General features: G+C 45.9%; 1 protein-coding gene across 1 annotated transcript in view; it reads left to right on the forward strand.

The window, feature by feature from the left end:
• The first annotated feature begins 14,312 nt into the window (after positions 1–14,312).
• Positions 14,313–24,676, forward strand: part of SLC9A6 (solute carrier family 9 member A6) — a 99,947-nt gene continuing 89,583 nt past the window's right edge. The window contains exon 1 of the mRNA XM_040323738.1: positions 14,313–14,636. Within this exon, the coding sequence (XP_040179672.1) occupies positions 14,360–14,636 (277 nt within the window). The 5' untranslated portion in view covers positions 14,313–14,359. The remainder of the gene's footprint in view (positions 14,637–24,676) is intronic.

A 24,676-nucleotide genomic window follows, 5' to 3' on the forward strand; every position in this document is an offset into this window, starting at 1 on the left:
CGCATGCGCCACTGCAGTCAGCGGCGCATTGCGAGGGCAATATCTCCTAAACCGTACAGGTTTAGGAGATATTCTTTATACCTACAGGTAAGCCTTATTATAGGCTTACCTGTAGGTAAAAGTGGTAGTACAGAGTTTACTACCACTTTAACCACTTGCTTACTGGGCACATATACACCACTCCTGCCCAGGTGAAATTTCAGCTTCCGGCACTGCGTCGCTTTAACTGACAATTGCGCGGTCGTGCGACGTGGCTCCCAAACAAAATTGACTTCCTTTTTTTCCCACAAATAGAGCTTTCTTTTGGTGGTATTTGATCACCTCTGCGGTTTTTATTTTTTTGCGCTATAAACAAAAAAAGAGCGACAATTTTGAAAAAAAATGTAATATTTTTTACTTGTTGCTATAATAAATAGCCCATTTTTTTAAAAAACGTTATTTTTTTCTCAGTCTAGGCCGATACGTATTCTTCTACATATTTTTGGTAAAAAAAAAAAATCGCAATAAGCGACTGGTTTGCGCAAAAGTTATAGCGCCTACAAAATAGGGGACAGAATTATTATTTTTTATTATTTTTTTTTTACTAGTAATGGGGATCTGCGTTTTTTTTTTTGAAACTGCGACATTATGGCGGACACATCGGACACTTTTGACACATTTTTGGCACCATTCACATTTATACTGCGATCAGTGCTATAAATATGCACTAATTACTGTATAAATGTGGCTGGCATTGAAGGGGTTAACACTAAGGGGTGAGGAAGGGGTTAAATGTATACCCTGCATAGTGTTTCTAACTGTGGGGGAAGGGGACTGACTGGGGGAGGTGATCGATCTGTGTCCCTATGTACAAGGGACACAGATTGGTCTCCTCTCTCCCTGACATGACGTGGATCTGTGTGTTTGCGCGCCCCCCAGTGGCCCAGAGGAGCGGAGGCCGTAAAAAGACGGCGGCTCAGAGATTTACAACCACCCTGCGGCCGTATAAAGTCGTAAGGCCGTCAGGAAGTGGTTAAACCATGTTGCCTTCCAATACAAGGGGAGGAAGGAGATAAGGAGGGCTCCAGAAATTATCTTGGAAAAGGATTGTGAGAGCTATGTGTAATTTGGTGCGTTACCTTCTGAGATACAGCTTATTGTATATTATTATATCACTGCTTCTGGTCTCTGCCTGTTCTACCTCTGGTCCCTAATGGAATAAGTAGCTGCATAAGAAGTCTATAAACTGTAAGCAGTGAGCACAGAAACACTCTGTCAGAATTGTTGGTGTGTCGCAGTTACAAGAGGGATGTTGGTAAAAATAATACTTTCATCAGTGCCAAAACTCTCAGTTTCAATCATTCAGCTGCTTAGGTGAAATTTGTGTGAACAAAAAAAATGTTTTCTTTATTTCGAGGATATTTTGTTGACAGTTAGGCAGATTCAGGTATAGTTACGCTGGCGTATCAGTAGATACGCCGTCGTAACTCTGAATCCGCGCCGTCCTACATTTAAGCGTATGCTCAAACTGAGATACGCTTAAATGTTGCTAAGACATGAGCGGCGTAAGTCTTCCTACGCCGTCGTATTTTAGCTGTCTATTTACGCTGGCCGCTAGGGGCGTGTACGCTGATTTACGCCTAGAATATGTAAATCAGCAAGATACGCCTATTCACGAATGTACGCTCGCCCATCGCAGTAAAGATACGCCGTTTACGTTAGGCGCTTTCAGGGGTAAAGATAAACCACCAAAAAGATGGCGCAGCCAATGTTAAGTATAAGTTGTTGCCTTGAATATTTATGGGGCCTTAGCCAATCCCCAGTAGTGGGCTGAAAGGGGACTGAGTTCACCTCATAAATAGACACAGGCCATGCCAGTAAGGGCAGTCTGGTGGTAGACAGACGGAGATGCAGTGTTGAGGAAGCTGTCAGTGGCCCTTGAGGCAAACCCCTAGTCTGGGAGGGCATTGGGCCGGGGCTTGGGTGCTGGAAGGATCCTGCTATAACACAGAGGAGGAAAACTTTCCTGGAGGCATGGGAGCAAGGGAGCACAGAGTGAGTAGTGCAACACTATGGGGACTACCAAAGGGGGAGACTGCCACATGTAGCCACTCTCCCTTAAAGACAGCGGTGTGCTTAAGGGCCCTTTCACACGGGCTGTTCGATCAGGTCTGCTTGTCAGCTCTTCAGGTGGACCTGATCGGATTGCAGTCTCCCCTATGGAGCGGCAGATGTCAGCGGTGACATTTTCGCTGACATCTGCCAATATCCGATACAAAATCCAGACGGGTGGTGGTCCTACTTTCCATCTATGTGGCGGATCAGATCGGATGAAAACAGGGGGTCTGTTTTCATCCGATTTCCCCATAGAAGAGAGCGGAACTGGGTCCCTCTCTGCTCTGCACAAAGAGTGGGACGGACCTGTCACCCGCCTGCTCAACAGGGATCAGTGGAGCGATCCCACACTGAGCAAGCAGAGTCCGTTAGGCAGAGGTGCCCATGTGAAAGGGGCCAAAGTGAATAAACCATCATTGGTCCTCATGTGATAACATTACTGTGAATAAAGATATGACCCTAAGAGAAGGAAATCTTCCACCTCAGTAAGCACACACAGCCACTTACCAGATGGAGTTGACCACCTAAATACAAGTAGTCAAGAAACGCAATAGTACTCCTGGAATGGTTCACAAGGGACCCGGTCCACCAGTATATACCAGCTTAGAACTTTCCCACACTGAATTGGCCAAATTGTAAAAGGCAGTAATCTTCCAAGTATATATCTCTATATTTCTTATAAACCCAATTTTATTAGATAAAAAGAATGCACTCACATGAATCCAGATAAGACACAGCACGATAGCAATGTTCCAAAGTTTCAAACCAGTAAAATGGCCATGCTCCACTCCGGTACGTGATGACATCACATGTCAAAGCTCTACCCTATGCGTTTGGTCATCATAAGACGACAGTAACACTGCCAGTTTCTGCTCTTTTTCTGTTGTAGGATGACAACGTTAAACAGAGGCTCATAATGCTGCAGTAGCATTTGTCACCACATGTTGCACACTTCTGCTTTGGAACTACAGGACACAATACCTTTGAGGTCCTGTTGTCAGCCTTAGACCCAGGCAGCCTCACCTCCCCGGCCTGTCCCAAGGAGCAAGATTGGCTAAGGAAGGCAGTGGCGACATCACACACAGGCTTCAGTCCACCCAAAGCTCTGGTCCCCAGAGACAGGAAGGAATTGAGCTGCGGTCACTTGAGGACTACAAGGTGCAAATAAGAGTAGGATAGAAGTGCTTGCTTAAAGCGGTTGTATAGTCCCAGAATTTTTTATTTTTTTTGTCACCTGTAAGGAAAAAGGCATAATGAGCTAGTATGCACCGCATACTAGCTTATTATGAAATACTTACCTTAGAACGAGGCATCGGTAACTTACCTGGTCCACACCAAGGTAGCTGACATGTTGCCGTCACTCCCGCGAATGCGCGCGGAAGACTTCTTTCTGGCAAGGTCCGGCGTCTGCCAGGCCTTGAGCCGAGAATCCCCTGTGCGCATGCGCTGCTGTCAGCGGCTCATTGCGAGGGGAATATCTCCTAAACCGTAAAGGTTTAGGAGATTTTTTTTTACCTAAAAAGGTAAAAGTACAAAAAAAGTGTGATGCAATTGCCTATATGCTTCAGTCTAATGCTCTCCCTGCTAACTTAATGCTGTTGGTTACAGGTAACAGGTGTTTTATGTGTGATTCATCTCTCTCTGTAAGGACTGTTCATATGTTAAATAAGGCTAGCTTTTGAAAGGCCTTTAATTGTGTGATAACCCTGTCTACAACCTAGTGATTCTCAGAGGTGTTAATAGGTGTCAAACTGGAAGCAGACGAAACGTCTGCTTAGGAAACTCAAGTGTGTGAAGGTGGTTTGTTGTGTAAGGAATGTGCAGTGATTAGACATGATAATTGTCGGTCGGTGCCGACCTGTCTGGAATGTTTTAGTAATTAGCCTTAGTGTGTGATTGGGTTGGGTGGAGATTTCATTGTTGCTTCAATGTCTTGGACTGTATAAAAAGCTGAGAAGAAAAACCATTAAAGGCTGTGTTGTTCAAGCAGTAAGCTGGTCTCATGTGTGGCTTTCTGGGCGATTCCAGGGATATTCCTCCTCGTGGAATATTGGGGTGATTTTCGTTATGGGAAGAAGGGAACGTTGACGGGGATATCATACCGATACCGTCACAATTGGTTGGTAGCAGCGGGATCTTCCCTTCTATTCCCCTTTACACCCGGATTCCAAGCAGACACTGGAAGAACTACTGGAAGTTCGTGGAAGGATTGCTATCAACAAAACCAAGCGGGTCATCATAGCAGAATCAATGGAGCTAGACCAGGAGGACGGGATTGCAGCAACGCCAGCAGTACAAGAGATGGAGACACCAGTGATTCAGGAGGAGGAATCGCCAGCCAACAAGCTAATGAGAGAGAAGCTAGCTTGGTTCGGCCCGAACCCAACGCCGGATGTGGTGCTGAAAGTGATGGACATGTTAGTAAACGCAGAGCTACAGAAGGATAAACAAATAAGGGACGCAGAGCTACAGAAGGATAAACAAATAAGAGACGCAGAGCTACAGTTAAAACTGGCAGCAGTCCAACAAGCAGCCGCACCTTCTACGAACAGTGAGTACAGCACAGCAGACGCAAGGAAGATTCCGTTTAGCGCTTTTAAAGCTTTTGATGAAAAGGACTGTGAGATTGATAACTACCTGACGGATTTTGAGCGACAATGTAACCTGCACCGAATAGCGAGAGGAGAGTGGGTTGCAATATTGTCAGGCAAACTGTCAGGCAAAGCTTCTGATGCTTTCCGGACCGTGCCAGATCAGGATATCCATAGCTACGCCAGGGTTAAAGAAGCGCTCCTGGCTCGTTATGCAGTAACCCCAGAGTCCCACCGACAGAAGTTCAGGGACTCACGCAAAACCACGGAAGACTCTTACGCGGAATGGGCATGCCAGCTGTCCCTGTCGGCCTCTAACTGGGTTAACAGCAGCCAGGCCACCACCGCAGAGGACATTTTGCAACTAATGCTCCTGGAGCAATTTTACAATCACATCCAGACGGACGTCAAGGATTGGGTGAGAGATCGCAGGCCCATGACTCTACCAGAGGCCGCGAAGTTGGCGGATGAATATGCGGATACTCGCAAGACAAACCAGGTCACACCACGGGTACAACCCCCACAACCAACGGCGCCCTCACACCCACCAGCCGCTAGATACCAACCGCCTAACAGACCGATGACATATAGCCCTCGCTACCCACGCCAGGAGGACAACGAACAACGCTGCTTCCGGTGCAAACAGTTGGGTCACTTCAAGCAGAATTGCCCCATGAATGACAACACCAGGTCAAATTGGTCTCAACCTGGGTACCGCCCACCAGCAGCAGCCCATTGTGTAGACTCAGCTTGGGATCCCCAGGAGCTGGGTCAGGAAGAACCATTGGGCACCCCTTACGAAGCCCTCATGGTACAATCTGTTATTACGGACAACAGGGAACACCATTGTCAGCTGGTCATGGGCGACAGCCATGAGCCGGAGGGGCCTTGGAGGGAGCTGGGCAGAAAGAGGCACCGCCAGCTACCCTCCAAGAAGAAGAGGTCCTGGAAGTCATTTAACCAGCGGACCTGGGAGGAGAAGAAGCGACTGGAGGAGATGGAATCGCAGCGGGCGTCCCAGATGCGGGCCGAGATGTTCGCCAAGGGCCCACCGGTGGCCCCTTACACCACCACCCAGTTCCTGATGATGAAGGACCACGTTGAAAGCCTGCAGGACATGAGCAAGCAGGATCTGATCCGTGAGTACATAGAGCTGGAGGAGTGCATAAGCCGCATGGAGGAGGAGAACAACCACCTGAGGTCACAGCGGGCTGACCCCCCCAGGCTCCATGAACTGGAGATGGAGCTGGAAAAGCTCAAAGAGGAGAACCGGCGGCTGCGGAGGGAGCAGGGGGTGGCTGACCTTATGGGGCTCTGAGTCCCCTCTCTCCCCCCCCCCCCCCCCGGACTCTGAGCACCAGTGCTACAGCACTTCAACAAATATAACTTTTTCTTTTTATGAATCTCCTGTGATTGTCACTTCAGAGCCATAACCTGCCCCTCCCATGGCGGGACACCTAGATGGCGGCGCACAGACCCATTCGCCATCTTCACACTGACTTCTGGTGACTTTGCAGATCGCACAAAGACTTGGGGACTGACCGACGTGTGATCTGAAGACCCGGTGGCATACCTGAGTCTGAAGCAGTTGCCAAGGGAGGTCAGTCACGCCAAACGGAGTTAACCTCGGACTAAAATCTCTGAACCCGTCAACCCTACTGGACCAGGGAAGGTCCAACCGGGTTTGCCGGAGCAGGGAGAAAAGGGGGGCCATTGTGATGCAATTGCCTATATGCTTCAGTCTAATGCTCTCCCTGCTAACTTAATGCTGTTGGTTACAGGTAACAGGTGTTTTATGTGTGATTCATCTCTCTCTGTAAGGACTGTTCATATGTTAAATAAGGCTAGCTTTTGAAAGGCCTTTAATTGTGTGATAACCCTGTCTACAACCTAGTGATTCTCAGAGGTGTTAATAGGTGTCAAACTGGAAGCAGACGAAACGTCTGCTTAGGAAACTCAAGTGTGTGAAGGTGGTTTGTTGTGTAAGGAATGTGCAGTGATTAGACATGATAATTGTCGGTCGGTGCCGACCTGTCTGGAATGTTTTAGTAATTAGCCTTAGTGTGTGATTGGGTTGGGTGGAGATTTCATTGTTGCTTCAATGTCTTGGACTGTATAAAAAGCTGAGAAGAAAAACCATTAAAGGCTGTGTTGTTCAAGCAGTAAGCTGGTCTCATGTGTGGCTTTCTGGGCGATTCCAGGGATATTCCTCCTCGTGGAATATTGGGGTGATTTTCGTTATGGGAAGAAGGGAACGTTGACGGGGATATCATACCGATACCGTCACAAAAAGACTATACAACCGTTTAATGCCCCATAGTTTTCTCCAGCACTAGGACTGCCTGTGTGTGGCTCGCTCTCCCCTTGTTCATTCTGTATAGGGTATATGAAAGACAAGAGCAATGCAACAATAACATACGTCCAATAGAAGTTTCATTAAGCATGATACAAAAGTGGGTAGCCAATACGTTTTGGGGGCTCAAAACGTTCTCTTCGTCAGGGATCATATAGATGGGGTGACAGTGCAGCAGCCACTTACCTTTTCCATCATGAAATCCAGGTTATCTTGGAGTGCAAGACTCCCACAACATATATCTGTTTTTTCATTCTACAACGTTCTTTTGTCAACAACCCTACTAAGATTGCGTCCAATTGGCTAATGAATCAGGTGTGCAACACTGTGGGGACTAATAAAGGGGGGAAACCGCCACATGTAGCCAGTCTCCCTTAAAGACAGCAGTGTGCTTAAGGGCCCTTTCACACGGGCTGTCCGATCAGGTCCGCCTGTCAGTTTTTCAGGCGGACCTGATTGGACCTTGAAGTCTCCCCTATGGAGCGACGGATGTCCGCTGACAGCCGCCGTTATCTGATCCGATCATGACCGCAAAATACAGATGGATGGTGGTCCTATTTTGGATCAGATCGGATAGAATCTAATGAAAATGGACAGGCGGCCCGTTTCTACCCGATTTGCCAATAGAGGAGAGCGGGACTGTGTCCGTGTCCGCTCTGCACAGCGGAGCGGACAGGACGTCATTGGGGATCAGCAGAGCCACAGACTGTTCTCTCCCTGGCTGTGCATGAGTGGGGGATCCCTTTCAGGGCTAGGACAAGGGGTGGACAGGAGGGACAGCTGTCCCAGGCACAGCAGAGCAAGGGGACAAAGAATGGACACCAGGCAGTAAATCCATTCTACGACATGCATTGACAGGGGGGTGCAGTTCTGCATCCTTGCCCTGGGCACTAGACAAACCTGTCCCGGTACTGCACACAATCCATGAAAATGTTGCGCCTGTGAAAAGACAGGGTAGGGTATTGACCTTTAGTGAAACTGTGTGTGACACTTTCATGTAATGTAACTGCACGGGGTGGGCAGGACCCAGCAGCTATCAAACTCCAGCCAATAATTGGGCTGCTTAATAAAAAAGTGTTGGGCCACATACACGTAGCGGCCGGCCCGGATCCCATCCCATTGCCTGGTGTTTGATAGCTGCTGGGTCCCACCCCTGACATCAACGCTCAATTTTGACAGTTGGTCTCTCTCTCAGTTACATTACATGACAGTGTCACGCACTCACCGGCTCTGACAAGCAGAACGATCTGCTCAGGGGCTGCACACTCATTGGATTCAGACTTTCACAGTAGTCCCACAGACAGATCTTGGGAGACAGCCGCCACCGGTGACTGTACGGTACCACGGCTGTTTTCATATCCATACAATATACTCCTTACTATGTGGTCATACTATATACTCCTCACTATGAGCCCGGCTGTGAGAAAAAGTGTGAAACTCCCTCTCCTCTGTCAGTGTCAATCAGTGCCACCTGTCAGTGTCAATCAGTGTCACCTATCAGTGCCAATCAGTGCCACCTGTCAGTGTCAATCAGTGCCACCTGCCAGTGCCAATCAGGGATACCTGTCAGTGTCAATCAGTGCCACCTGTCAGTACCAATCAGTGTTTCCAATCAGCGCCACCAGTCAGTGCCAACCAGTGCTACCTTTTAGTGCCAGTGTTTCCAATCAGTGCCATCTGTCAGTGTCAATCAGTGCCACCTGCCAGTACCAATCAGTGGCACCTGTCAGTGTCAATCAGTGCCACCTGTCAGTGCCACCTGTCAGTGTCAATTAGTGCCACCTGCCAGTGCCAATCAGTGATACCTGTTAGTTTCAATCAGTACCACCTGTCAGTACCAATCAGTGTTTCCAATCAGTGCCAATCAGTGCTACCTGTCAGTTCCAATCAGTGCCAGTGTTTCCAATCAGTGTCATCTCTCAGTGCCAATCAGTGCTTCCAACCAGTAGCATCTGTCAGTGCCAATTAGTGCCACCTGTCAGTGCCAGTCAGTGCTAATCAGTGTTTCCAATCAGTGCCCCCTGTCAGTGCCAATCAGTGCTTCCAATCAGTACCATCTGTCAGTGCAAATTAGTGCCACCTGTCAGTGACAGTCAGTGCTAATCAGTGTTTCCAATCAGTGCCACCTGTCAGTGCGAATCAGTGCTTCCAATCAGTGCCACTTGTTAGTGCCAATCAGTGCCTCCTAATATCAGTGCCAACCAATGCCACCTATCAGTGCCAATCAGTGTTTCCAATAAGTGCCACCTACCAGTGCCAATCAGTGCCAGTGTTTTTAATCAGTGACCATCAGTGCTATATATCAGTGCTGCCTATCAGTGCCCATCAGTGCTGCCAATAAATGACCATGAGTGCCACCTATCAGCACCCATCAGTGCTGCCTATCAGTTCTGCCAATTAGTGCCCATCAGTGCTGCCAATCAGTAACACTGAATGCTGCCAATCGGTGCAGCCTATCAGTGCCAATCAGTTCTTTCTATTAGAGCCAATCAGTGCCAATCATTGCCAGTCATTGCTGCCTGCCAGTGCTGGCAATCAGCGCCAATCAAAGGGCCTGGTAATGGACTGGGGGGGGGGACCAATGCCATTTTTCTCAGTAATTTTCATCTATATTGCAGTTTTAAAATACTTTTTTTTTCTTTAGAAAATTTATTTTGTTGTGGTATTGTTCTAAACACAGGAAAACTGCGCCACTTTACAGGTAGGGATGAGCTTCGAGTTCAAGTCGAACTCATGTTCGACTTGAACATTGCCTGTTTGCCTGTTCGGTGAACAGCGAACAATTTGGGGTGTTCGCGGCAAATTCGAAAAGCCGCGGAACACCCTGTTAAAGTCTATGGGAGAAATCTAAAGTGTTAATTTTAAAGGCTAATATACTAGTTATTGTCCTAAAAAGTGTTTGGAGACCCGAGTCCTGCCCCAGGACGTTTTTTCGGGAGCAGTGATTTTAATAATGCTTAAAGTGAAACAATAAAAGTGAAATATTCCTTTAAATTTCGTACCTGGGGGGGGGGGGGGGGTATAGTATGCCTGTGAAGTGGCGCATGTTTTCGGTGCTTAGAACTGTCTCTGCACAAAGTGTAATTTCTGAAGAAAAAAAAGTCATTTAAAATCACTCGCGGCTATAATGAATTGTCGGCTCCCAGCAATTCAGAAAAAAATCATTCATAAAAAAAAGCATGGGGGTCCCCCCAAATTCAATTACCAGGCCCTTCAGGTCTCGTATGGATATTAAGGGGAACCCGCCGTCAATTTTAAAAATTTTTTACGTGGGGTTCCTCCCAAATATCCAGTCTAGACCCTTCAGGTCTGGTGTGGATTTTAAGGGGAACTCCACCCCCCCCAAAAAAAATGGCATGGAGTTCCCCCAAAAATCCACACCAGACCCCTTATCCGAGCATGCAACCTGGCCGGGCACAGAAAAGAGGGGGGAGACGAGAGAGCGCCCCCCCCCTCCTGAACCGTACCAGGCCACATGCCCTCAACATTGGGAGGATGCTTTGGGGGTCTTTTGACGGGGACAAGGGCCTCATCCCCACAACCCTTGCCCGGTGGTTGTGGGGGTCTGCGGGCGGGGGGCTTATCAGAATCTGGAAGACCCCTTAACCACTTCCCGCCTGGTCAATAGTCCCACTTTTGTATATAAATGCAGCCCCACTGTATATATAAATACAGCCCCACTTTTGTATATGAATGCAGTCCCACTTTTGTATATGAATGCAGCCCCACTTTTGTATATAAATGCAGTCCCACTTTTGTATATAAATTCAGTCCCACTTTTGTATATTAATGCAGTCCCACTTTTGTATATGAATGCAGCCCGCTGTATATATAAATGCAGCCCCACTTTTGTATATGAATGCAGCCCCACTTTTGTAAATGAATGCAGTCCCACTTTTGTATATAAATGCAGCCCCACTTTTGTATATAAATGCAGTCCCACTTTTGTATATAAATGCAGTCCCACTTTTGTATATAAATGCAGCCCCACTTTTGTATATTAATGCAGTCCCACTTTTGTATATAAATGCAGCCCCACTTTTGTATATAAATGCAGCCCCACTTTTGTATATTAATGCAGCCCCACTTTTGTCTATGAATGCAGTCCCACTTTGTCTATGAATGCAGTCCCACTTTTGTCTATGAATGCAGTCCCACTTTTGTATATGAATGCAGTCCCACTTTTGTCTATGAATGCAGTCCCACTTTTGTATATTAATGCAGCCCCACTTGTATATTAATGCTGCCCCACTTTTGTATATTAATGCAGCCCCACTTTTGTCTATTAATGCAGTCCCACTTTGTCTATGAATGCAGCCCCACTTTTGTCTATGAATGCAGTCCCACTTTGTCTATGAATGCAGTCCCACTTTTGTCTATGAATGCAGTCCCACTTTTGTATATGAATGCAGTCCTACTTTTGTCTATGAATGCAGCCCCACTTTGTATATTAATGCAGCCCCACTTTGTATATGAATACAGCCCAACTTTGTATATTAATGCAGCCCCACCTTGTATATGAATGCAGCCCCACTTTGTATATTAATGCAACCTCACTTTGTATATTAATGCAGCCCCACTTTGTATATTAATGCAGCCCCACGTTGTATATTAATGCAGCCCCACTTTTGTATATGAATGAAGCCCCACTGTGCATGGCACTCACCATGGCATTGCCTCGATCACACACAGCAGGTATCTCCTCTCCCGACGTGTGTCATGGAACAAACAGGAGCTGTAGGTCTGTGTTCGGCAGGGCAGTGTGCTCTAGCAAGGTCCCCTCCCTAGACGGGCTTGTGTGATAGAAAAAAACACTGATTCAATCAGTGTTCCATCTCCATCTACTATCACACAAGCAGGCCTAGCACAGACAGCACAGCCGAACACAGACCCAGCTCTCACACACAGCGAGAGATGCCCGGTGTCATACACGCAGGAGAGAGGGGGAGCGCTGCAGTCAGCTACAGCTCAAAGCAGCCTCAGGACAGGCAGCCTACCGGGCTGGGCCAGTCCGGCCCTGGTGATGAGAGATAGAGAGTGAGAGACTCGGCAGTGGCAGCTGCAGGCACCGCAAAGCAGTTTTAAAAAAAAATGATAACATTTTTTTTTTAAAAGCCAATGTGACATGATTGTCTCGGGGGGGCAACTACCCTGTTCCCCCCCCCCCTGAATCCGCCGTTGGGTGGAGTTGCCCTTAAAATCCACACCAGACCTGAAGGGTCTGGAATGGATATTTGGGGGGAACCCCACGTCATTTTTGTTTTAATTGACGGCGGGGTTCCCCTTAATATCCATACCAGACCTGAAGAGCCTGGTAATTGAATTGTTGTATAACACATGATGTGAGGAGTACCGTATTTATTGGCGTATAACACGCACACGCATATAACACGCACCTAATTAAAAGGGAAGTTTCAGGAAAAACTTTCCACAGCCCCCTGCGTATAACACGCAGGCACAGTTTACCCCCCATTTCCAGGGTAAAAAAGTGAGTGTTATTCGCCAATAAATACAGTATATTGTATGACACATGTAGGAGTATATTGTATGACACATGTAGGAGTATATTGTATGACACATGTGAGGAGTATATTGTATGACACATGTGAGGAGTATATTGTATGACACATGTTAGGAGTATATTGTATGACACATGTGAGGAGTATATTGTATGACACATAGTGAGGAGTATATTGTATGACACATGTGAGGAGTATATTGTATGACACATGTGAGGAGTATATTGTATGACACATGTTAGGAGTATATTGTATGACATATGTGAGGAGTATATTGTATGACACATGTGAGGAGTATATTGTATGACACATGTGAGGAGTATATTGTATGACACATGTTAGGAGTATATTGTATGACATATGTGAGGAGTATATTGTATGACACATGTGAGGAGTATATTGTATGACACATGTTAGGAGTATATTGTATGACACATGTGAGGAGTATATTGTATGACACATAGTGAGGAGTATATTGTATGACACATGTTAGGAGTATATTGTATGACACATGCAAGAAGTATAATGTATGACACATGTGAGGAGTATATTGTATGACACATGCGACGAGTATATTGTATGACACATGTGAGGAGTATATTGTATGACACATGCGAGTATGTTGTATGACACATGTGAGGAATTTATTGTATGACACATAGTGAGGAGTATATTGTATGACACATAGTGAGGAGTATATTGTATGACACATAGTGAGAAGTATATTGTATGACACATGTGAGGAGTATATTGTATGACACATAGTGAGGAGTATATTGTATGACACATGTGAGGAGTATATTGTATGACACATAGTGAGGAGTATATTGTATGACACATAGTGAGGAGTATATTGTATGACACATAGTGAGGAGTATATTGTATGACACATGTGAGGAGTATATTGTATGACACATGTGAGGAGTATATTGTATGACACATGTGAGGAGTATATTGTATGACACATAGTGAGAAGTATATTGTATGACACATGTGAGAAGTATATTGTATGACACATGTGAGGAGTATATTGTATGACACATAGTGAGAAGTATATTGTATGACACATGTGAGGAGTATATTGTATGACACATGTGAGGAGTATATTGTATGACACATGTGAGAAGTATATTGTATGACACATAGTGAGGAGTATATTGTATGACACATGTGAGGAGTATATTGTATGACACATGTGAGAAGTATATTGTATGACACATAGTGAGGAGTATATTGTATGACACATAGTGAGGAGTATATTGTATGACACATAGTGAGGGGTATATTGTATGACACATAGTGAGAAGTATATTGTATGACACATAGTGAGGAGTATATGACACATAGTGAGGAGTATATTGTATGACACATGTGAGGAGTATATTGTATGACACATGTGAGGAGTATATTGTATGACACATAGTGAGGGATATATTATATGACACATGTGAGGAGTATATTGTATGACACATGTGATAAGTATATTGTATGACACATGTGAGAAGTATATTGTATGACACATGTGAGGAGTATATTGTATGGCACATGTGAGGAGTATATTGTATGACACATAGTGAGGGGTATAGTACAGCACATGATGTGAGAAGTATATTGTATGACACATAGTGAGGGGTATAGTACAGCACATGATGTGAGGTCGGAGTCTCTGTGGGTCGGTGCGTGTGGCAGACCTATACCGTGGCAGTGTATTGGTGGGCGGGTTCCTCCTCCCGGGGGCGGGGCAGTTCGGGCGCTCTGTCTGATTCTCGGGAAGGACTCTGGTTCTCAGATCGGCCCCTGTCATGGCGCCGTGCGGTACGGGAATGCCAGGCTCCCGGGACAGGGGACTCAGGGCGGCAGTGCTGGTGGTTTTGATGGCGGTAGGCCTGAGCCTGGCGGAGGAGGACAGTGCCATGGAGGAGGTAGTCACCGAGAAGCAGGCGGAGGCCAGTCACCGGCAGGACAGTGCCAACCTTCTGATCTTCATCCTGCTCCTCACCCTCACAATCCTCACCATCTGGCTCTTCAAGCATCGCAGGTTCCGCTTCCTCCATGAGACCGGCCTGGCTATGATCTACGGTCAGTGTGTGTGGCCCCCAGGAGCCCCTCATGGCACTCGGGGAGGGCTGTGTTATCTCTGCACTAATCTTGGGACAGGTGTCAGGAAACTTTATTGGGGTTCTCAGGTTGTCCTGTCTGTCAGATGTAGATTGTGACATGTGGGGGGGTTCTCATTGTCTCCCCCACTTCTTGAATGATGAGAGTTGGGGGTGACCCAGCATGTGGGGGGATCTATCCATTATCTTCCATTGATGGAGAGGAGACAACTATGGATGTGGAGCTATGAATAAGACTTGGAAATGTGTGAAGTGGGGGGCTTGTTGTACTAGCAGGGATTTAATAAAGAGTTATTCACACTTTTTTTTTCTTCTGGTGTTTTTCCTTTTAGAAGTATGGGCAGGTGCGCTCTTTCCGGATGGGGCAGGTGCGCGCTTTCCGGATGGGGCAGGTGCGCATGCTTTCCGGATGGGGCAGGTGCGCATGCTTTCCGGATGGGGCAGGTGCGCATGCTTTCCGGATGGGGCAGGTGCGCATGCTTTCCGGATGGGGCAGGTGCGCATGCTTTCCGGATGGGGCAGGTGCGCATGCTTTCCGGATGGGGCAGGTGCGCATGCTTTCCGGATGGGGCAGGTGGGCGATTTCCGGATGGGGCAGGTGCGCGCTTTCCGGATGGGGATGGTGGGCGATTTCCGGATGGGGCAGGTGGGCGCGCCAGTTTGGTAACATTACTGACCTAGGGGATGAATTCAGGTATTGCCTCTACTTTAAGAACCTGTTCTTATGGTGGTACTTGGAACCATACCTTGGCTCCAGTTATGTGATATCCTGGAGCTCCCCGCTGGCATCTTCAAGCTCTTGGGTATCATTTACTGCCTGCTTCCATTGATTGTGGTGATGTGCCCGTAACGCATGCGCAGGAGTTCAGTCGGCTTTGGTATTGCGTGAGGCCCTGCTCCTCTCTCCTATTGGCCAGGGGAGAAGGAGGGAGCCCTGTGGTGACGTCACAGCTCCATAGGAGAGGATACCTGTCCCCTCCCCCCGAAAGGTGCCAATTGTGGCACCGGAGGGGGGAAGGAATAAGATGAGCGGAAGTTCCACTTTTGGGTAGAACTCCGCTATAAGGATACCTACCATAAGGGTACAGCATGTTTTATATGCACAAGTAAAGAGCACCTGTTGCAGTCTAAAGACTTTTCATGTGAATTTGTTTTTTTTAATGTTATACATTAATATTGATTGTGTATATTTTTATTTTATATTACATTTTTAATGCATGCATGAATGAATGAATGAATTTATGCCTTTTGGCACGAAGCATTGCAATATTTACTGCATATACTTGTGAGTATTGGTGGTAACCCCTAAGGGGGGGACATGTATTAAGAGAAGTTTTTGTTTGTTACATATTTGAACGCACATCTTTGGGAGGATTACTGAACGGGGAGGTGTTTTTATAGTTTTGGTTTATTATATACTGTTATATTAATTGATCTCACATTGTATACTAGGGCTGTTTACAGGACAAACTCAATAGAGGGAGTTTTATTTATTTATTTATTTTTTATGTTTTTTAAATCTCGGTGACAGTCACTTTAGGTGGATTTTGCTTTCTTAAAGCGGATGTGCCACTAAAAAAATATATTAAAAGCCAGCAGCTACAAATACTGCAGCTGCTGACTTTTAATATAAGGACACTTACCTGTCCTGGAGTCCAGCGCCGATCGCAGCAGATGACGAGCCGATCGCTCGTCACCCTGTTGCTCCCCCCTCCATCCACGGTGAGGGAACCAGGAAGTGAAGCGCTCCGGCTTCACTGCCCGGTTCCCTACGGCGCATGCGCGAGTCGCGCTGCGCCCGCCGATTGGCTCCCGTTGTGTGCTGGGAGCCGAGTGTTCCCAGCATACAACGGGGGACGGACTGGAAGCAAGGAAAAAACCCGTCTTTTGCCCGTATCGTAGGGCCGGAAGTGGGTGCAGATACCTGTCTGTAGACAGGTATCTGCACCCCCCTCCCCCCTGAAAGGTGTCAAATGTGACACCGGAGGGGGGGAGGGTGCCGATCAGGGCGACTTCACTTTAGAGTGGAGATCCGCTTTAACTGTTTTTTATCTAGAGATCGACCGATAAGGATTTTTCTCTGGCTGATGCCGATATTTAGAAATCGGGGCGGCCGATTGATGATGCCGATTTTTGCGGCCGATATTTTAGGCCGATTTTTTTTTTTTTTTTTTTTTTTTGGCAGGTGGCACTGATTGGCAGGTGGCACTAATTGACACTGGCAGGTGGCACTAGTTAGCATTGGCAGGTGGCACTGATTGGCAGATGGCACTGGTTGGAACTGTCAGGTGGCACAAATTGGCACTGGCAGGTGCAACTGGATGGCAATAGTTGGCACTGGCAGGTGGCACTGGTTGGCATTGGCAGGTGGCACTGGATGGAAGGCGGCACTAATTGGCACTGTATGGTGGCACTGGTATTGACACTGGCAGATTGCACTGGATGGCAGGTGGCACTGGTGCAAAAAAAAATGGTGTCACCAACCCCCTCAGTACAGACCCCCTTTCCCTCCAGTATAGACACCCCCCCCTTGGTACAGACACCCCCGCTCTGCCCCCCTGTAGTACAGACACCCCCCCTCCCTCAGTATAGACACTAGAGAGCTGTGTGTGTGTGTGTGTGTGTGTGTGTGTGTCCCACGAGCGCGGGCCCCTCCTCTGTGGGTGTAAACAGAGGAGGGCTGCCGCTCTGGGTGTACCAAGATGGCCGCGGCCCTGGAGCTAGGTTGAAGCCGCGGCCTTTCCTGATGCTGTGACCGCAGCGGCAATCCGCGGATCAGTGTGCCGATCCGAAGGGGGTGACCCCTTCGGATAACGGATCAACGGTGGTCCGTGGCACCACTAGCGGCCATGTTAAATATCGGCCTAATTTGGATAAAAATTGTCCGATGCCGATTTCTCCAACGGCCAAATTTCAACTTTTCCATTATTTCAGAACTAGGGAACTAACGATTATGTTAACTTTTATGGTATCCAATATCCACCTTGCCACTTTTGTGTACTGAAAAGTATTGCAGTAAATCATCACTGTAAACAATAGAATGCCCTGTAACAGAAGTCTGTTCTCACCCCTGTGGTATCCCAAGTCCCCTCCAGTACCTCCCCTGAGTTCCTGTGGTGTAGCCTCATTCAATCTCTTCAAAGAGTCGAGATCCTGATGATCATGGCTGATCTCTCAGGTGTACCAGTTTATGAAGCTGAGATGGAGAACATGTTCTTCACTTCTCATCACAGGACACACCCTTCTGTCATTCACTTTTACACAGATGACCAGTTTATCTGAAGATCTCACTGGCCATCTCTGTAAAATATCTCCTCCCATATTCTCTAGCTCAGAGGTGGAGAATATGAGTGAGAAGCTGCTGTAATGTTAATCAACAATAGCAAGCTTAAAGACGAAGTAAACTTATTTATTTATTTTTTTTCTGCAAAAATAAACCATGTAAGAGAAAGGCATAATGAGCTAGTATGCATACTAGCTCATTATGAATGACTTACCTGAGATCGAAGAACGCCATGTTGCCTTTCAGTCTCTTCTGTTTATCGCCGCTCCGGCACTGTGACTGGCCGAAGTGGCCATGACGTCACTCCCGCGCATGCGTGGGACCGGCATGATCCCATTGATCATGGGATCATGCCAGGACACTCGGTGCGCCTGCAACATTTGTCTACGGTGAGCATGCGCTGTAGACATCGGTGCAGAGTTTTCTGCAAATATCTCCTTTTTATAGCACTTTTTGATGTGAAAATTACAATGGTTCCAAAAATGTGTCAAAAGTGTCCGATGTGTCCGCCATGATGTCGCAGTCACGAAAAAAAATCGCTGATCACCACCATTAGTAGTATAAAAAAAAAAATTTATTGATAAAAATGCAATAAAACTATCCCCAATTTTTTTTTAATTTTTTTTTTTTACCAAAAATATGTAGAAGAATACGTATCGGCCTAAACTGAGGAGACATTTTTTTTTTATATATATTTTCTGAGGATATTTATTATATCTATTTTTGTTTATAGCGCAAAAAAATAAAAACCGCAGAGGTGATGAAATACCACCAAAAGAAAGCTCTATTTGTGGGAAAAAAAGGACGCCAATTTTGTTTGGGAGCCACGTTGCACGACCGCGCAATTGTCAGTTAAAGCGACGCAGTGCCGAATCGCAATACCTGCATATTGGTCTGGGTCTTAACCAGTTAAAATGCACGTTAAAAGTGTCAAACTAAAAGTGTCAAACTATATGCTAAAATAAGCGCCAAAGTGTGCATTACAAACTACACCAAAATGTGTCTTAAAATAACCTGTGCCAAAATGTGTTTAAAAAAAGTGCCAAAATTCACAATAAAAAAACCACGGTCAGATGCACGTTAAAGCGGGGGTTCACCCAAAAAACTTTTTTTAACATTTACATTCAGCCGAGTTGTCAGAATGACAATCGGCTGTTTTTTTTTTTTTTTTTATCGCCGTACATACCGTATTTTCACCGCCGCTTCCGGGTATGTCTTCTGCGGGACTGGGCGTTCCTAATTGATTGACATCCTTCTGACTGGCGCATACAGCGTGTCACGAGTTGCCGAAAGAAGCCGGACTGCGAGTCGGCTCTATACGGCGCCTGCGCACCGACGTTCGGCTTGATTCGGCAACTTGTGACGCGCAGTATGCGCCGGTCGGAAGGATGTCAATCAATTAGGAACGCCCAGTCCCGCAGAAGACATACCTGGAAGCGGCGGTGAAAATATGGTATGTACGGCAATAAAAAAAAAACAGCCGATTGTCATTCTGACAACTCGACTGAATGTAATGTTAAAAAATGTTTTGGGTGAACGCCCGCTTTAAAAAAAAAAAGGCAAAAATGCATATAAATAATGCAAAATTTGCCAATTAAAAAGTGGCAAAACACACATTTTAAAGTGTGTGTGTGTGTGTGTGTGTGTGTGTGTGTATATGTATGTATGTATGTGTGTGTGTGTGTGTGTGTATATATATATATATATATATATATATATATATATATATATATTATAAAAAAAAGTTTAAAAAGTGCTAATTTTCATGTAATAACACGCTGTTTTTCACTTTTTAAACTCAGCTGCTCTGTAATCAGGTGTATCAGGAGATCGCTTCATAAACAGGGTGATAGAAAAGATTTTTCTCTAAGAACTGCAATGAGATAAATATCAATGTTTGGTAAACATACACCATGATCAGGAATCATAATTTATGGCTTGACTGTAGATGCAGGTGATATAGCCTTTAAATTATTTCTCCTGAGGTTTTGGATCAGGGTCTATAAATTCATTTATACCCTCACCAAAAATAACTTGGCCAAGTCCCCAAAACATGTGTTACTGGGTTGTAAGGTAGAAGAAGGCTCCTCAATTTCATATTTTATATGCGCTAAAATCGCAATAGCCAGGAACTGGAAGTCGGCAGCCATACTGTTTGACCAACATAAACTTTTTTTTTTTTTTTTAGCTCATCTTGCAGGATAAATTAAAATAATTTGAAAGGGTATGGGGTCCCTGGATTGAATATCTGACTTATGATCCCTCCGGGCAGTAGCTGACTGACAGGTTTCCTCCTGGAGTCCCCCTTCCCTTGTATTCGTTCCACCTTCTTGTACTTTTTGACTTCCCTTTTCTTTTTTTGTTTTCCTCTCCTCTTTTTCTCTTCTACTTGGATTTTGATGTTGTAGGGCCTGGACTGCATCCTTTCACGATTGGGGGGCGTACTCTGGGACCTGTTTTAACTAAGCCAATACTATAATATAGGACATATTAAGATGTTTCAGACTTAAAGCGGTTGTAAACCGCATAAACTTTTTTTTTTTTTTTTTTTTTTTTTTAAACCTGCAAGGCAAAAGGCATAATCAGCCAGTATGCACCGCATACTGGCTGATTATGAAATACTTACCTCGGAACGAGGTGAGGAACACTTACCTGGTTCACGCCGAGCGAGATGTCATCTTGCTCCGGCGTGTCTTCCGGGTATCGCCGCTCCAGCGCTGTGATTGGCTGGAGCAGCGATGACGTCACTCCCGCGCGTGAGAGATTTAAATTCGGCAAGGTCCGGCGGCTGCCGGTCCTTTAGCCGAGGATCCCCCCTGCACATGCGCCGCTGCAATCAGCGGCGCATTGTGGGGGGAATATCTCCTAAACCATACAGGTTTAGGAGATATTCTTGATACCTACAGGTGAGCCGTATTATAGGCTTACCTGTAGGTAAAAGTGACAAATAAGGGTTTACAACCACTTTAAAGTCTGCTATACAGCTCGCGTTAAAGCTGTATATGAAGCTGTAAGCTAAGACAAGACAGTCATACGACAGGGACGTGACTTTGATCCCCCAATAATTAGGGGGAACTCCACGCCAATTTAAAAAAAATAAATAAACTGCATGGGTTCCCCCTTCATGAGCATACCTGGCCCTTTGGTCTATTTTAAGGGTAACCCCCACGCTGAAAAAAACGGCATGGAGTCCCCCCTAAAATCCATACCAGACCCTTATCCGAGCGGCCAGTCAGGAAAGGGGGTGGGGAGGAGCGAGCGCCTCCCCCCCCCCCTTCCTGAGCCGTACCAGGCCGCATGCCCTCAACATGGGGGGGTTTGGTGCAGGGGCACCTTGCCCCCATGTAGATGAGGACAAGGCACCCTTCCCAAAAACCCTGGCCGTTGGTTGTCGGGGTTTTGCGGGCGGGGGGCTTATCAGAATCTGGGAGCCCTCTTTAATAAGGGGGCCACCCACCCTAGGTGAATGAGTAATGGGGTACATCTTAGCCCTACCCATTCACCTGGAGGAAAAGTGTAAAAAAAAAATAAACGCACTGCACAGGTTTTTAAAATTATTTATTAGTCAGCTCCGGGGGTCGTCTTCTGACTTCGGGGGTCTTTCGTCTTCTCCGCTTTCTTCTTCTGCTCTCGGGTGTCATCTCCGCGCTCCCTGGTGCTTCTCCCGCTCTCCGGTTCTTTGTTCCTTTTGCCGGGCGTCGCCTTCTTACCTCTTCTCTGATGTTGACTCAACGCTCCCTCCCGCTGTAATGCCGGGTGTGCGGTGCGCAACAATTATATAGGCCTCTTATGTCGTCACCACCTGGAGCATGCTGGGACTGTGACGACATAAGCTCCCTTGTGGTTAACTCCCAAACTGCAATTGTCATTTTCACAGTAAACAATGCATTTTTTATGCATTTTCTGCTGTGAAAATGACAATGGTCCCAAAAATGTGTCACAATTGTCCAAAGTGCCATAATGTCGCAGTCATGAAAAAAATCGCTGATCGCCGCCATTAGTAGTGTAAAAAAAAAAAAAATGCTATAAAACTATACCATATTTTGTAAACGCTATAAATTTTTCCGCAAACCAATCGATAAACGCTTTTTTTTTTTTTTTACCAAAAATAGGTAGAATACGTATTGGCCTAAACTGAGGAATTTTGTTTTTTTATATATATTTTTGGGGGATATTTATTATAGCAAAAAGTAAAAAATATTGATTTTTTTTTTTCAAAATTGACGCTCTATTTTTTGTTTATAGCGCAAAAAATAAAAACCGCAGAGGTGATCAAATACCACCAAAAGAAAGCTCTATTTGTGGGGAAAAAAAGACGCCAATTTTGTTTGGGAGCCACGTCGCACGACCACGCAAAAACTGGCCAGGTCCTTTAGCTGCCTAAAGGTCGGGGTCTTAAGTGGTTAATATTAGGACACTTGCCTGTCCATCAATCCCATGATGTCAGCATCCCAGCTAATTTTACGATCAGCTCTTGGGTGCTGCCGCCATTTGTGGTAAGGTTCCCTACTGCAGGGCTCGAAAAATTCCGGGCGCCAGGTTGCAATTGCGACAAGAAATTGTGACCTGGCGCCCGCGCTCGCCGGTAATTGAGGCCGCGGCCTCAGTTACCGGCCGTCACGGGCCCGGCGATCGCACGGTGGGGGCGCACGGAGGCACAGTGGTCGGTAATTGAGGCCGCTGCCTTGTGAAGTGCCAAGCTTCCTTCTGTGACCTGCGCCACCTGGTGGTGGCCGTTGGCATTACAAGTAAAACAGCATAGAACTGCTGTTTTACTTGTCAATGAGGTTTGTATTGATGGTTCAAACCACAGTCCTGCATTGCTTAAAAAATAAATAAAAATCCTTGCACAATTTCTTTGGCAATACATGTGTCTTAAATAGGAACTTCCATGAAATTGTGAAGAGAAAGGACTGAAGCTGGAGAATATCAGTAATCTGATTACATATTAGAACATATGTAATTTTTCACTGCCATCTCCTTCCCCCAAACATTATATATTTTTTTTATTCTAACACCCTAGAGAATAAAATGGCGATCGTTGCAATACTTTCTGTCACGTCGTATTTGCGCAGCGGCCTTACAAGCGCACTTTTTTTGGGAAAAAAATACACTTTTTTTAATTAAAAAATAAGACAACAGTAAAGTTAGCCCAATTTTTTTTTTTATATTGTGAAAGATAATGTTACACCGAGTAAATTGATACTCAACATGTCACGCTTCAAAATTGTGTCCGCTCGTGGAATGGCGACAAACTTTTACCCTTTAAAATCTCCATAGGCGACATTTAAAAAATTCTACAGGTTGCATGTTTTGAGTTAGAGGAGGTCTAGGGCTAGAATTATTGCTCTCGCTCGAACGATCGCAGCGATACCTCACATGTGGTGTTTGAATACCGTTTACATATGCCGGCGCTACTCACGTATGTGTTCGCTTCTGCGCGCAAACTCCGCGGGGCACGTTTTCTGGCTCCTAACTTTTTTAGCTGGCTCCTAGATTCCAAGCAAATTTGTCAAACCCTGCCCTACTGTGCATGCGTGCTGCGCTTTCTAACTGGTGCGGAGCAAGGAGGAGGGGGGCCGAGGTCTCCTGGAAGTGGGTCAAAACAGGTACCAGCATCCCCCCGAAAAGGTGACAAATCTGGTGACAAATCTGGCATTGGAAGGGAGGAGGAGGAGGCAGATAGCCGGAGCTTACACTTTTGGGTGGAATTCCAAACAGTACAAACTTGTATAGCCCTGACATCAAGTCCAGTATGATAGAACTTAGACAGAAAAACTGAGGCTCTGGAGCCACAATCGGAACATATTTCTTTTTTTTGGTGCACAAATGACACTAATAAATATGGATTACGATTGGTGTATTTGATATGTTTACAAAGCATAGACGTAGCACACCGGTTGACAAAACCTTTACACAAGAACTCAAGGATTCCTGTAGTGTGTGTGTTATATATTCCATAAAGATCAGATATTTTAAACATTTACCACACTGTGTGCCCAGAATGACTTCTTTATGCTCTCAGGATAACTCTAGTGCTGCCAGGTACCATGGTGTAATTGAAAGTGTTATCTCCAATCGCTGTAGGACAAACAAGTCTGTTTGATGTTCTGGTATTGTTACAATTTCTGTGTAACAAACGCTAATCACTGATTTACATTTTCTTGAAAAAGTGACAGATCTGTATGTGCTTGGAGTGCTGTGCTTTATTACACATAGAAATCTTATCATTTTCTGAGCTAAAATATCCATACATGATGAAGTCGAGGAAATCAGCTGCTTGTCTGAAGATCTGCAGGTAGATCGGTTTGATCTGCGGTGAATTGTAGTTTGGGAGGGAGCCCAAGCAATTATTATTTCTGAAATGTATGCTTCTGTGCAGTCTGGACAAATCTGTATGTGCATGCATATGCTATAAATTTAGTGCAACATTGCTTTTTTTTTTTTTTTTTTTGGGCAGTTGGTACCTATTTCTGACAGGTGCCTGCTCCCACATCCGCCTACAACCTCTTTAGATGCATCACATGTCCCAGGAGGCTGCAGGATCAGTCTGCAAGTGCAGCAATTCTCATGCATGGGATGGCTGTGAAACAAGTCGCAGTCGGGCTTCGTACACACGGGCAAGAATCTCGTCAGGAAAAAAAACTTATTGTTTTTCCCGGCGAGATTCTTGTCAAGAATCTCTTGCCGCCCGAGTGTACACACAGACCTTTCAAAAG

Source organism: Rana temporaria, chromosome 9, assembly GCF_905171775.1.
Source record: "Rana temporaria chromosome 9, aRanTem1.1, whole genome shotgun sequence".
NCBI classification, from domain to species: domain Eukaryota; kingdom Metazoa; phylum Chordata; class Amphibia; order Anura; family Ranidae; genus Rana; species Rana temporaria.